The sequence below is a fragment of the Calonectris borealis genome, chromosome 1 (assembly GCF_964195595.1).
Source record: "Calonectris borealis chromosome 1, bCalBor7.hap1.2, whole genome shotgun sequence".
In the NCBI taxonomy this organism is placed as follows: Eukaryota; Metazoa; Chordata; class Aves; order Procellariiformes; family Procellariidae; genus Calonectris; species Calonectris borealis.
In genome coordinates, this window is record NC_134312.1 from 98,939,161 (window position 1) to 98,954,741 (window position 15,581).

Sequence of the window (15,581 nt, forward strand, 5' to 3'; positions counted from 1 at the left end):
CTCCACCTGGCTGGAGGCAGGGCCCCTCTAGTCCTGGTCATCATATTTGCTATCTACTTCTTGTAAGTATGAGTCAGAAGTCCCTTTGTTAAGGTCGGAAGTGGAATCAGCCCTTCTACTCTGTCTGGGGAACTCACTGGAGACTGGAGCAGCGGTTTTCCTGGAAGAACCCCCTTTTGTGGTTGTTTTCCCTTGCAACTCATGTACCCGTGCCTGTAGGACTGAGGTAGGTTTTCCATCCCACTTCCTCATGTCCTCTCCGTGGTCACGCAGGTAAAACCACAGGGTGCCCCGGGGTGTGTACCCACGATGTCTCCTCTCTTGAGCAGAGGGACGTTTGCTCCTAATGGCTGAGACGCTGGCCCGTGCAGGGGGGGAGCAGGACATATCCTCTTTGAGTTGCTGGACCTCCTGAGACAGTTTCTCCACAGCAGAGACACAGGCTCGTAGGGAGGAAGAGAGACTTTCTTCATATTGCCGGAGTTGGCCAGCCAGTTCATCCACTGTTTGTTCCTCTCCATCTCTCCAGGTCATTACTGCCAATGAGTTTGCATGTGACGCTGGTGCGCTCCGTACAAACTTCCGCCACATGGGTCGGGTGCATTTGACCTCATCTGGGTCTTTGGATAACTGCTCGTTGTTCAGGTCATCATAAATCACTTCCAGCACGGCTAATTCTCTCAGGTACTGGATACCTCTCTCCATGGTGGTCCACTTGCCTGGGTGGCTTATAACATCTTCCTTGAAGGGATACCTTTCCTTCACACCTGACAGGAGTCGCCTCCAGAGGCTGAGGACTTGTGCCCCTTGTCCAATTGCTTTGTCAATGCCCCCTTCCCTAGAAAGGGATCCCAGCTGCTTGGCTTCCCTACCCTCTAATTCCAGGCTACTGGCCCCGTTATCCCAGCATCGGAGCAGCCAGGTGACAATGTGCTCCCCTGGGCGACGGCTGAAGTCTTTTCTCATATCTCGCAGCTCACCCAGAGATAGGGATCGGGTGGTCACCATCTTGTTTACGGGTTCTGCCTCCTCCTCCTCCTGTTCTCGTGATGGCCCTGGTTCATCTTCATCCCTTACTAGACGAGCTGATTTTCTTGTGCATTTTCTTTTTTGTATAGGGGCGACTGATACCGGCATGGGTTGGTTCCCTGTCGCAGGGGGCGGAGTAGCTGCTGTGCTTGCCGTGGGGGGTGAGGTAGCCGCAGGGCCTGTTGCTTTGTCATCAGCTGCAGAGACGTTTCCTTCCCCCTGGGGGTTCTGAGTGGTGTTAAATAGGGCTCGGTAGGCGTGGGCCAGGCCCCAGCACATTGTAGTGATTTGCGTCTCCCTGGAATGGCCAGGGTGACAGCATACTTCTTCCAAATATTCTACTAATTTTTCAGGGTTCTTCACTTGTTCAGGGGTAAAGTTCCAGAACACTGGGGGTGCCCATCGCCCTAGGCATTTGCCCATGCTATCCCACTCGCCCTGCCATTCATAACTATCCAGCCTTGGGGCAGATCTCTGGATGACATTCTTAAATTGCTTACTAACCTTGGATAAAACCGCAACAATATTCCCAAGGAGTACCAAGAGATGTATCTTAACTACCCAGGGATGTTCAAGGTACTGGCAAGTTATTTTAACAAAGGAGATGAAGGTAGTGAGGGTGCCATTCTCTATTTCCTCCATAAAAAATCTCTCGGAGGAAAAGGTATAATTGCTAATGGTCTCCATGAGGTGGTACCCGAAATGCAGAAACGGCTTCATTACGAATCCCAAATACCAAATAACCCCCCATGCCAGCGTTTTAGTAACAAATCTCCCAGGCAAAACATCATTAATCACGGCAGAGCACAACAGACTACAAAACCCAACTCCAATTTTTAACAGGTACAGTAAAAACAAGAGCATGGTGCAGAACAAACGAATATGTTACCAGATATAAATTCCTTAATATGTTCTAAATAATCTGTCGTTATCTCAACCCTTCGTGCCCCACGTTGGGTGCCAAAAAGGACTGTCGTGGTTTAACCCCAGCCAGCAAAAATAAACGCCACGCAGCCGCTCGATCCCCCCCCCCCCCCGGTGGGATGGGGAAGAGAATTGGGAGGGCACAAGTAGGAAAGCTCCCGGGTTGAGATAAAAACAGTTTAATAATTGAAATAAAACTAAGTAGAACAGTAATAATAACAGTGAGAACAACAACAATAACAGAATACACAAAGCAGGCAATGCACAACACAACCGCTCACCCACCGCCGACCGCGTGTCACGAACGGGGGGCGAGCCCCCCCACACACCTGGTTTTTATACAGAGCATGATGTCACATGGTATAGAATACCCCATTGGCCAGCTGGGTCCACCACCCCGGCTGTGCTCCCCCCTCCCGGTGCAAGCATCACCCAGCAACAGCCAAAGCATCAATGGGCCATCAACGCCCCTTTCACACCGAACCCAAAACACAGCACACCCCCCAGGCTACTGGGAAGAAAGTTAACCCTGTCCCAGCTGGAACCAGGACAGTTGGGTTTTTTTTTTCGGTTGGTTGTTTTTTTTTGTTGGGGGTGTGTGGTAACTTTCTGTTCCTATTTAATAGACAATATAAGAGTTCTGCCTTCAACCTGTGAACAATTTATGGTCAAATGGTAACAGAATTCCCACTTCCCAGCCTGTGATTTGTTGCTTTATGAATCCTGTAATGGGACATTAGCAATGAGTAATTTCTTAAACTTCTTCTTGCCGTTGCTTTATATTGATTAGTGTGCTACTTCCATAAGTTAAAATAAATTGAATAAATTTGACATCTAGCTGGGAACATTCTATCCAGAAATAAGATTCTAATATTAAAATGTAATTTGAGAAAGAGAGGGGCAGGTATTTACTGTCTTTAAATAACCTTTTATTACAGTGCTCTGTGTGTGTATGTGTGTGTGCGCGCACTAACGGCCGAACACCCTTCATTTTAGGGAGATTCTGGAGGTCCCTTGGCCTGCACAGGAAAGGGAAATAGATGGTACCTTGCTGGCATTGTGAGCTGGGGTGAAGGATGTGCTCGGCGCAATCGTCCTGGTGTATACACGAAGGTGACGGCACTTTATGACTGGATTCGTCAGAATACAAACTGATGTGCCAAGGAGAAAATTAAGATGATCTCCCTTATGAAAGCTGCTTCCTACAGTAGTCTATCATGTCCATCTCTGATGATATAACATGAAAATGCCATTGACTGTTTCTTTGTGAAAGAATGCACTTCCTTAATGAAGAAACCACCATTTGTTGTTCACCTAAGCAGTAACTGTTTCGATTCAGAGCAACTTCAGATTCCTTATAGATTCGTCTTCCTTATCCCCAGCAGCAGAAACAGCACTGCCTTAAAAACAACATAAAAAGGGATTAGAACCTGTAACAAAAATCCAGCCAAATCTTTCTTTTGCAAATCTTCTCCCCTCCTTCCATCTCCCTTGCTATGTATATAACTATATGTTTCCACATACAAATATCTGGATATTCATGGCTACATCCCATATATACTCAACTCATGTATATTACCTTAGTGATGTTACAGGATTCTAACCATAAACAATTATTACATGTTTCTTGAAAATACAAGTACTATAATCAGTATAGCGTACAAAGTGGAGATTAATTCATTCTCTAGTTATGCTGCCACTGCATGACTGTTCCTTTCTGCGCTGTAACTTTTGGGCTGTCTCCTGTTTTTTTCTAAAAACATCAGATATATAACTCACAAATGTTAGGATGCAAGAAATTTTCATTAAAGAACCGGAAGAACATCATTTAGGTTCATATAAGAGGAAAGAAATACTCAGTTTTAATTAACTAAACAAACAAAAAAAAACTTTGGTGCTTTCTTACATTCTCTTTACAATTTGAACATAGTTGTAGGGCCTGATGTTTGCAATGTGTTACAAGTGTATTTCCCCAGCTCTGGCTCTGGCATGCTTTCTGAATTTTAGCATGCCTCTGGTGGGTTTGTGCTGCTTTTCCTGATGTCCTTGGTCTGCAGCAAGCAGAGTTTCAAGGTCAGGATTTTTGGTTTGTATCTCTTCCTGGGCTGTGCCCACATGGCTACAAGACATTGAAAGGAACATAAAAGAAAAAGGGATTTATGTGGTTGAATGCATTCTTGGACTCAAATAAAGTAGAAGAGGAAATGACAGCCACATTCCTTTAACCCTAGCAGTAAATCTAGCTTTGACAATTATAATCTCCTGAGCAGCCAATCATCTAGCTGATTTAAGGTTTCCAAAGCTGTTTATGGGACTTAAGAATGCTGGTATTCAGTTTAATAAAATATCTGTTGAGATGGTCTTTCTAGATGGTCTTAAAATTGTGCTCAGTATTTGGAAGTGTTTAGCTTTCACCTTTAATATATTAAAAAAAAAAATGAAGCCGGCAATTTGAATAGCAGTCATTGCTGTCCACACATCACACTTCTATTTTACAGTACATAAATAGGTGATCCTTGTTTAGTTTTAGGCCCACCTTGGCAGCATGGGGGGGAAACACTGGAATGAGCTAGCACTGTAATCTGCATGCAGTGAGATTCCTATGTCTAACACTGATACTGCTTTTCCTTCCTTTCTTGTGCTAGTGTTGGGCATTTCTGCCCCCACAATGCTTGTGTCAAACTTACCACATAAGCTATACTCAAAACCTATATTTTAGGAGGTTTAGTATCTTTAAAGGTTAGTTAGTCATTCACATCTTCCTTTTTAATAAACACATGCTAAAAATGCAAGCAGTTATGTTTTATTCTTTTAATCGATTATGCCTCTGAAACTCTAATCCCCAGTTGCAATCAGAACTACATTTGTACCTTGGAGTTTCCTCTTTTTATAAAGCTGAGCCTAACTTGCCCATTTTACTCAAGCGCACATTTAAGGGCACAAGTTTCTTTTCCTTATATTGAAACCAGAGATGTCTTCACTACGGAAGAAAACAGTTTTTCTGCTGTTCTGTTTTAGATAAAAGCCTAGGCCAGAAAGTTCAGATCAGTTCTCAACTTCCCGTTTTCTTTAAGAGTTTCTCAGCTCCATGCATCAGAAGGGTCAGTTACTTCACATGCAAAAAAGGCACCAAGTGTGGAAGTTGGATCACCCAGACGAAAGAAAATCAAGACTTTGTGAAGAGCTCCTTCACAGACATAAATAAAAGGACTTTGGCTTTTGCAGGGTGAGATCCATAATCATTAACTCATTTGACTTAGTAAAACTGTCTTGGTTTCAGACAATTCAGTAGGAAGGTGAGGTCTTTTACTGTGAGTGGAAATGAAATAAACGGAGCTATTCTCCAGCAGGAGTACTAAGAACCAGTAGGTAAAGGGTTTTTCTAGTGAAAATGATCCAGGTAAAATTTTGTGGATCCAGATGCACATTTTGATCTTGATGACTGCTCAGCTTCATCCTCAGTCCTCTGGAGTTTTAAGGATTCTCCAGAACCAAAAGGTGGGGTATACAATTTGTATTTCTTTTTATTTGTTGAATGAAACTAAGCCGTGTGCTCAGCTTGATGGAGTGCCTTTGCCTGGATGGCTGTGACGTGACATCAGGGATCTGAACCCCTGGGAATGTTCCAGGCATCAGTAGCCAGATGAATTGCACAATGGGAAAATCTGGAGGGAAGAAAAGCATCCTCAGCATTTGGCAGGAAAAAGACAGAGCAGTGCTGTGAGTGGTTGCTCAGCCAGCAAGGGAGGGAGTTGGAGAAAGAGGCTTTGTTTTCCCCTTAATGCACTATCCTCTCTGTGCTGGGACAAGAAAGTGAGTGAGAGTGCAGTTACCGGCTGCCTGTCCAACCCTTTTGATCCAGAGAGGAGAAAGGTGCTCTGTGGGGATGAAGGAGAAACACGAGGATGGAGTCAGAACAGGAGAAATGAGAGGAGGTAGGATGAAGGGTACTGGGGGAGTGAGGGGAGGAATCAGCCCCTGGCTGCAGTAAGTTGTTATGAGTGACTCTAAGTAGCACGGGAGACTTCATGTGGGAAGCTAGGGCAGACCGATCTCAACTCACACCATGATTTGCTTCATAAAAGCATGCCCTGTACAGCACAGGCTGAAATTGAAGGCTACCTTCCTCCTCTCTTCAGATTTGTCCTTTTGGTTTTTTACATGGAAGTGGCTTCTCGGGTTTAGGTTGGATAGTATGTGAATAGACATAAATGGATCTCTAGCACCAAACGTGATTTTAGGCTACATAACAGCTAGAGAGAGGACAAATCACGGAACAAAGGACAGTAGCGTTCATTCCTTTCTTGACTATACAGGGAGACTAAAATTGGAAGTGTTGATGGATATTATAAGTTCCCTTCACAGCCTAACCAAACCACAAGCTATGCGATCCTTTACTGAGTTTATGCTGTTCAGAACAACATCTGTTTGTTTATCTGTGCGGATAACTGCAATAGTATTTTACTGTTTCGGCTGACAGCAGCAGGGAAAGCAAGCCGGTTCCTTTCAAAATTGCCTCAGCAAATGACAACATTGCTGAAGGTTTAGTCACCTGCTCGTGCTTGTCAGGGGCTGGTACAGTAAGGTAGACAAACTGGAAAACCTAGTATTGCACAGCTGAGGGCTGTTGTTCCAGCGGCTAGGCAAATCGATACTTCCTCCGCCTCCCATTTGTCCTCTGCACTAGCTACTGAGGTCATTTGTCCTTTCAAGGAATTCCCCTTATTTATCAGTATTTTGAGATCACTTCTGTGAAAACTATCCCAGCTCTCACTGTTACCGTCTCCAGCCTCACACCAGAACTGCTGCTGACCATAACTGCTGCTGAAACCAGAAGGAAATGAGTTGCCTCCGTGCTTTCTTCGGAAACAGAGGTCCTTGCGCAGAGACAGAAGCTATGAAAAGGCAAAGCTCTGGTCAGGAGCATGAGATTATTGAATTACAAGAAGATAATGTGGAGGAAAGCGAAGCTGATCATGACAAGCCTCTAAATGCTCAAACAAGAAAGGTAGGAGTTTCACTTTCTCGTTTGATGCTGTTGGGGAAAATACCACACAGCAAGAGAAATGACACTTTGCAGGAATGTCTTGTAAGGGTGGTTTAATTTGTTGTTTGAGGGAGAGGGAAAGGTTATTCGCTTGAAAGTAAAGGCTAAAGATCTGTTAAAGATATTTCTTTTCTTCTTCTTCTCAATGAAGTATTCTAATATTGGAGTGGGATTTTAAGCTTTTTTATTTTTTGGTGCTTGGCTGTTTGTGAACTTTAACTTAGGAAATGAAGTTGTAATTGGTACTCTGAGTTTTGCTTTCTCTTTTCATGTGCTATCAGTGGGATTAGGCTCAAAACCAGAAAGAAGAAAAGTTGAAACCCGTATTAGACACAGGTTTTCTTTCAGAACAAATTAATCAGAAAACAGTGTTGCCAAAACAAGAATAGGATGTCCTGAAACAGACCATGCTGGATTCTCTCTCTTTTTGTCTTTGAGTAATTTGCAGTTGCTAACACGTATGAATTTGTATGAATAGAGTGCCCCAAAGCCTCAGTTAAGACCAGTATGTGCATCCTGAGGGAGGTAGCTCCCAGCACTTAGCTCAAAGCTATGGAACAGACTAATGCTGGCAGAGGAGCAATATATACTCGCAGGTGACTGTTGTACAATGATTTTCATTACTTACTCAAGAGCAGAGTGAATATCTGTGGCAGAGCTAAGAAGTTTCCCACTTTTCTGTGGGGATGGCTGAGCCCTCCCGAGAGCTCGTCTGTATTAGTCACGCCACCCCTCCCTTCCCGCTCCTGGCCGAGCAACAGCGACTGCTTCCTTCTGTGAGCCCCGCTGATCATCTTGCTGGGCTGATTCATTCCACCGCCTAGGCAAAAACCTCATTCACTCTACTATATATATCGGGGGCCAGTTACTTCTCCTCCGGTCTGGTAAGCTGAAACAGCTTGCTGCAGGGTCAGACAAATTCTAGGGAGGTGCAAAGAGGAACAGGAGAGGGTGGAGGAGAGGCAGGGGTGAGCAAGATCCGCTTGGCTATCTTGAGAAACTTTACCCTTAAGTTTCTGTTTAGCCTTCGCCTCCCCAGAACTGAGCTTTCATTTGGGCTCTGTTTCTGCTGATTCTGGCAACTGGCTTTCTATCCTATAGGGACCACTGGAAAATAATCATGCTCTGCTTCCTGCTCAGGTGGCAGGTTAATCAGAAGAACCGCCCTGCTCACCGGGGAGAAATTTTCTCTGCTGCTGCTCCCTCCCGGCAGTCTTACAATAGATAGTATATAGGCAATGTCCAGAGGGTGTTGGCCCAGCTGGTAGGGGATAGTTGGGGAGCTAAATGTTTGCTTGAAATCACCCCTGTTTGTTATGCGTGATTAGGAATTACACTTTTGTGATGGTCTAAATATGTAGCTCAATCGAAACTTGGGCTTGGTAACTGTCTGTCTCAACTGATATTACTATGTCTGATTTCAGAGTTGTACTCTAGGCAGTAGTTACTGGCTTTTTTCTTTTTTCAGATACGAAATGGTATCCTAGTGTCAAGTATTAAATTGAAGCTTCATTATTCTAATACATTTTAAAAATCAAATAAAAAATATATATGTAAACATGATTACACCTAAAAGCATGCTGTAACCAAAACCATATTCAGTCTTTGCCCTTCCTTCTCCACCAAAGCAAAGTTCTGCGTACAGGAGTGTCTGCAGAGAGCGCTTTCCCTTTCTCTGCGTCCGCTGTTGGAAAAATTACTCTTGTAAGATCTTTCTGTGGGTGTCTGGTTTCTCCCCCTGTTCATCTGCCACCCCCAAAGAAGCTTTGAGCCAGCTGGTGGATGTCAGTTAAATTCAGTGAAAGGCTTTCTATTATGCTGGGTTCTTAGAAAGTTCAAAAAGTAAAGGAAGGTAAGCTGGGTTAGTGCCTCCAGCCAGCAGCTAGTTCCTGCCAACCTGCATGTGTGTGGCCCAGACAACCTATAGCATGTGCTTCTCCTTGCCTCAGACTGATGCCAAAAAGGACATGGAGTTTACAGCTGGGTTTACGGTCGATGGACAGGAGGAGGAATTAAAAAGGCATCATGGTCTACTTTCTTATGAATTCATGCCCTTCCTTCAATCTTCTGGCTGTGGAACAAAATAGTTGGAGGGGTTTTTTTATTTGTTTTGCTATATCACCTAAACTTTTTTGTTTGTTTGTTTTAATATTAGTACTGTTGGGGTAACTAATAAAGCACTAACTTCTGCCACTAACTTCTTATTAGAAATTAAATGAAAGGCAGGTCCTTTCTCTCCTATATGTCCTTTCTCTCCTATATGAACGTGCACACATGCACAATTTCTTTGAAGAGAGTTTCCTTGTGATCTCCTAGAACAGGTGAGATTTGTAAGAAACTTCCTGTTAAATGTACTTAATAGTCTTCAAGATTTCAATTTTCTGAAAAAAAAGGGAGTCAGCTGTAAAAGTCTCAATTATTTTACAGTGTTCTTTAATGCAATAGTATCTAATGCATCGCAGTCCACTTGCTTCGAGTGCTGGCATCCAGGAGCTATGCAGACTGATATAATCAATGTCGCAGAGGTGAATGATTTTGGAAATTCCTCTACAGACATGTTTTTGGTTGGGAGAGATGACAAACATTAAAAGGACAGCTTGTGGAATGTGTGAATTAAATCTATGTAGTTTAAAGAAAAATTTGGAAGCCATGAAAGCACCTTTGTAGCACCTCAGCTTTACTGGCAATTCAGGAATTTAAAATTCTGCACAAATGGGGAATGATATATCTCTTTCAAGTAATTGTCTGTGAATGTCTTTTGCCTTCTGCAGGTCTACGTTCCCACCTGCAGCAGTACTTAATGGTGGGAATCCCTGGGGTAGGGCATTGCTTACCAATGAGACTCTCCCATTTATGTGGGGGGTTTTGTTTCTAAATGTTACAGTAGAGACATGCTTAAATTTTTTTTTCCTGCCTTATTTCATTAATCAACATGCCCCTTCCTTTTGTAACTAGGAGAGAGATCACTGGAAATCATGTGGGAATGTAATTTTCTGGAAGTGTAAACTATGGATGGTTATAAGTACAATTTTTCTAGTATTCTTCCTGGTCATTCTCATCAGCCTAATACTTTATTCTAGTAAGTATCTCACTCTCGGTTCATCCTCTAATAAAAATGTACAATATGTGCAATCTAATATAACACAAATTGAGCAGTAGCATCCTTTAAACTCCTTTTGTAAACTGCTGAAGGGACTGGGATGCTGACAGCAGAGGGTGGTGTGTTGAGTAGTGGATGTGAACGCTTTTATTTTTGCAGGCAGCGAGCAACTTGTATCCTGATCAGATGGCAATTCCAGTTTGTAACTAGGTGACGAAATGTTATAAGAACAGAGTCGGGGATGAGGATGGAAATGATGCTTGTAACATTGCAACAAGTGCGATGGATCATTTACGTCCGCTCGTGTGGTGTCAGTGCCTGTCAGGCTCCCAAAGCAGCTGACTTTCGCTAATGGGGGCGGGTGATTGACCTCCATGTGCTGTCACTTTTCTTCAGGTGACTTGCACTTTCTTTCTGTCACTCCCAGTCAGTAATTACCCAGGAAATTTGTGAGAGAGACACCCTGGAGAAAGCCAAGAGGGTTTTTTTTTTCCAATACTTCTGCTAATTGGAACTTTGTCCTCCCCTTTCTATCTCATTTTGAATATTAGATGTTTACACGGATGAGGATGACTATTGGGATCCTGATGCACTACTAAATAGTGGAAATTGTCGCAATTTTTCGGGAACGTTGGAGTTAATGTGTGGTCTCCCACACCTTTTCTCTGAAGACATTACTAAGAGGGTATGTGTTGATGTGGTTCTTGGCAAAGCTTGTAACATAAATTCATGCTTTCCCTTTTAAGAAGTTTCCGTTTCTCTGTGTAACAACTCAGTCATTTGCAAGTCCTCAAAAAATTCTGAGTTGTACTTTTTCTAGTATAATTTTAAGTCCTGATCTAGAAAAAAGAATTGTCTGCTTTTAAGCACACAAACAGTTTACATTGATTAAAAAAAAACAAACCAAACCAAAACAAAAAAACCCACGCCTGATTTTTTCCCCAAATTTGAGTAATGGCTGGGACATGGTCTTCACCTTTTTTCATAGAATCATTGAATAATTTAAGTTAGGAGGACCTGTGAAGGTCATCTAAACCCAGTGCTGGCTAAAAATCCTGTGTGTTGCATTCTCCTGTAAGTACATGATGACAGCCTGGGTTTATAGCTGCCATTTCCATTGAGCCATCACAGCTCTGAGTTACGGCTGAAATAAGCTCAGCAGGCATGGCAGTGTTGATTTAGACTTATTGTGGAAGGGGAGTCTCAGTAGAGAGACCCTTCCCTCTGCCAAATACGAGTAGAAGGGCTTTTTGGTACTCATAAGTTCCCAAGCCAAACAACATAAATTGCACATGGCAACAGGAGCACATACTTTTAGTTCACCCTGAGTGCTTCCATTGTGTTAAGGTAATACAGTAATCACTCAAACGCACTGATTAACTTGTCTGTCAAGCTTAAAAGGATTGTGTACCTTTTCCAGGACAGATATTTGCTGATATTTGACCTTCAGCACCTGCGTTTATGCCCCTTAAAACACCTTGTAAGAATGATTTGCTGTACTTTCTTTTATGGGAAAAAGAGAGAGTGAATGGAAGAAATATTTTTTTCTTTTTCTTTTCTTTTTTCTCTCCAAGTTAACAGATGTCTACAGTTCATCTCCAGCTCTAGGACGCTATTTTAGGTCAGCTCAGGTGGCTTATTTCAGGTAAGCAATTTCTGTCACCAAAATTATCTGAAAATTCAGGCTTTGGGTGAGACATACATGTGCCTATGTAAATATGCACAACATTAAAATCTGTGAAAAATAGGTTGTTTGGGGGAAAATTACATATACAGGTAGTGAAAACCGGTCGAAGCATCCTCTGGTGTAAATGGCAAGTGCCGCTAATAATATATCATGACAGTAATATTTTGTTGCTGTTAAGTATCGTCTCTGTTGCCTTTGGTTCCTAGTGCAGCCCTTAATAAACATATTCGAGGATATTTATTAAAAGGAAAATGAGCTGCTGGAACCACTTGAGGTCGACGTGGCTTAAATAGCCTTAAATAAATAAAACGGGGTTCAGGGGGAGGGGAGAATGGTTTTGTTCCCAAAAGAGCTAAAGGAAACAGGGACGTACAAGTCATGAGAGCCAAAACAGTAATATTGCATTGCTGGTTTGTTTGGACCACTTTATTTTGGACAACAGGAGCAAATCTTAAAGCAGCAGCGTGTTGGAGAGACTGGTGGAACAGGAGTGAGAGCAGAGCAGGTGGCAGAGTGGGGGCTCAGGTAGCCTGGGTGGGAGACGCTTACACGTGAAGGAGAAGCTCAGCCACCGAAGGCTGGTGGAGCCAGAGGGGTAGCAGTGGTGGGAAGAAGGGGAAAAGCATCCAGGCCTGCCTTGCAGAGGCAACAGAAAGCTTCAAGCTGGAACAGAGGGAGACTCTTACTCTCAGCAGAAACTGGCACTGGAGGAAGGCATTGGAGTTTACTGTGTTTGAGACTGTGAAGTTTTATTCTATGGAGACACCACAGATTTACAACAGGAGGGAGGCTGAGCTGCAGAGAGAAAAGTGGGGCTGGAAAGGTCAGCTGCAGCGTGGTCCTGCCATGGAGAGATAGCAGAGAGGCAAAGGAAGGCAGTCAGAGGCTTCCCCAAGGACTTCTGAAAAATCACTGTTAAAAAGGGGAGTAGAAAGACAGGAGAAAATCAAGGGAAGTAGATTTGCAAAGTCCCAAGGCCCTTGAGAGAGCAAAGACAGAGGAAGAGCCCCCTTGGGCTGCGGCAAGGGGCAGTCCTGAGGGCACTCCGGGGAATGTGCTCCCCTGCTCTGCCAGCCTTGGGCATGCCAGCTCTGTTCAATGACTGAGCTGTAGCTCCTTAGCCTTACGGGTAAAACTATGATTCAGTCCATCAAGTACAAAGCTGTAGTTCTGCATACATATTGACTCGCTGATCCCTCTCTCTCTCTCTGCCTCTTTGTGTGTGTGTGTGTGTGTGTCTCTCTCTGCCTCTGTTTCTCTCTCTGTGTCTCCTTTCCCCCCATCCAACTACTTTTTTTGACGTTTTAAATTCTGTGAGTACAAAATGTAACTGTCGAATCGTAGTCAGTGCATTTAGTAGACTGCAAACAATGAAATCTCCAGAGAGAGACTCCAGTTTGGTGGTTTGCGTAATCCACTCCAGAGCTGAGTTAGGAGCACAGCTGGGTGGCCCCAGGTACTACTAGCAGGAGAGGAAATCTCTCTGCAGGTTCTCAGCTAACCTATGCATGAGATATTGCAGCACCTCTTATCCTTATGTACTTGTGAAGCACGAGTGCTGAAAACCTCACCCCATTAGGACACGTGTCCAATTGCCCTTTGTGCATTTGAAAACTTGTCTCAGGTTGGCTTCAGGTATGTGCCCAGTTTCTGTTAATGTCAAGAGCTGCTCTGAGAAAGGAGGGGGAGGAATCTTTGATGGCAGTTTTCTTTTATAATGCTCTTCTTTAGAACAAGTTTTTTAAAAATCCATGCCAACATTGATATGAAAAGTCGGTCTTCTCAATAAAGAAAAGACCCAGTGGGGACTTGAAAGCATTCATACTTGGCTTTGTTTTTCAGTAATGAAAGCTCCACTGTATTTTATCAGCTAGAGTTTTCTGTACCACCATCAACAGAGGGGTTTATGGAAAACACAATGAACCCAGATTTTATAAGGAACGTTTTACGTCAAAATATTTATGATGAAGAGGATACTTTTAATCCTGGGACATCTGAATGTAACAGGTTAAAGCTTGACCCGACTTCTCTCACATTAACATGTAAGTGTTGTACGTTAGAGAGACTGGTTTTTTACATCGAGCAGAAGTATTTACTTGAAAGGAGGGAAATCTTTCTGGAAAGATGTTGAGTTTTGTTAGTAAATATATTTTGCACAACAGTATTAAGAAAATTGTAAAATATTCAGTTTTCAAGGAAGTGTTGCTATGCTTAGCGTATAACCTAGGATTCACTGTTTGGTTGTCTGACGAGAAAGGGAGTAGTGATGAGACTGGTTAGCTACGGACTCCAACCAAACTTTTCAGATCTCTTCTTGCATTTTATGCGTACAAAGAAAATCTCCTCGTATGTGTGTGTACCGTAATGGGGAGCAAAATAAGTAAAATTTTTCACCTTATTCTTTATTCATATTTGAATGCTTATAAAACAAATTTTAATCAAAATAAAACAGGATAAGTAATTTGGGAGTGAACTTCTGATTTTTTTCACAGTCAATGATGAAAAAGCCTCCTGATTCTTGTCTTTTCAGAATTTTGGGGGAAAATTTATTATGCACAGCGATACCTTTTAAAGGAAGAAAATGTTCATTCTTCCAGTTTTTCTAGGTAGTGATTCCAATGCATTTAGATTTGTCTTGATTGAAATGTCAGTATAAAAGTCTTATGAGCTTTGCAGTTTTACTGAAAACAATGCATGGAGCTGCTTCCCCCCACCCCCAACTTACTGAGCCACACCTACGTGCTTTCAGAATAATTCTAGGCTAACACATCACCATACAGTGTATATAAGTAAGATTTGCGATTAACTTATATTGATTTTTCTTGGTACTCTTATGAAGGAACAAGAGAAAAACAAGTTGTGAGTTCCAATTCTTAGCATCATTTTGTTCCTTATATATTGACAGGATTCATAGAAAATGCAGTGTAAAAGGGACAGGAAATAATATGCTGAAATATCTAACTAAAGTTTCATTTTAATGTTAATAATGTACTGTTTTAACTTTCAGAGAAATGATGGAAAGACTCCTCATCTTCCTCACCGCCTAGAAGAGATGGGCTTCTCCTACCTATTAGTAATCCCAGGGTAGGGAGCTATTCATTAGGTAGAAACACTTCTAAAGATGTTATCCTGTAAATATTGTCTGTGATGCAATATGTAAATGGAATGTAAAGTAAATGGAAAATGTGGTATATTTATAACAGTGTTGTACTCCTATAACACCACTACCTCCTTCTTTATTGTTGTCCTGATAGCTCAATAACCCATTTCACTCTTGTGAAAATCATGTATCTTGTCTGATGCACGCTCTGTTCACTTTGAAACCTTTGCTTTGTCTTGCCTTACGATTAAATCTCAATTCCCTGCACAAGCTTTAAAAGCAGTCTTGCACATGGCTCCTTTCTTCTTCTCTTGGCTTATCCAAAATTATCTGCACAGCTTCATCCTTAATGCTCACTTCCACCCATGCTCATGTCTGTTACTTTTTTCCCTGTTAACTTCATATGCTATGTTTTCCCGTTCTTCTTTCCTCACAAACCAGCCTGAAACTTAAATATCCTCTCTATTTTCTTTAATTATCCTCTCTATTTTCTTTAATTACGTGCAAGATCTTTGCACTAGCTTCTTAAAGTGAGCTTCAACTCTCGTCATTCCCTTGTTCATCCTACAGTCTTCCTGGATAAGGTGGTATCTGCTCTATTTTTCTCCTCTGTAATGTGAAATAGAAATGAAGGAAGAAACATCAGGAAGAAAAATGTCTTGTTCGCTAACACATCTGAATGCCACAGGAATCT

General features: G+C 42.5%; 2 protein-coding genes across 2 annotated transcripts in view; both read left to right on the top strand.

Moving 5' to 3' along the window:
- Positions 1–3,114, top strand: part of LOC142090762 (suppressor of tumorigenicity 14 protein-like) — a 28,651-nt gene extending 25,537 nt beyond the window's left edge. The window contains exon 17 of the mRNA XM_075169125.1: positions 2,950–3,114. Within this exon, the coding sequence (XP_075025226.1) occupies positions 2,950–3,108 (159 nt within the window). The 3' untranslated portion in view covers positions 3,109–3,114. The remainder of the gene's footprint in view (positions 1–2,949) is intronic.
- Positions 3,115–6,706: 3,592 nt separating this feature from the next.
- Positions 6,707–15,359, top strand: C1H3orf52 (chromosome 1 C3orf52 homolog). Its single transcript, XM_075169165.1, has 6 exons — positions 6,707–6,961; positions 9,956–10,079; positions 10,652–10,785; positions 11,675–11,745; positions 13,630–13,829; positions 14,795–15,359. Coding segments are annotated over exons 1-6 (699 nt in total). The 5' UTR covers positions 6,707–6,793; the 3' UTR covers positions 14,797–15,359.
- The last annotated feature ends 222 nt before the right edge of the window (positions 15,360–15,581 follow it).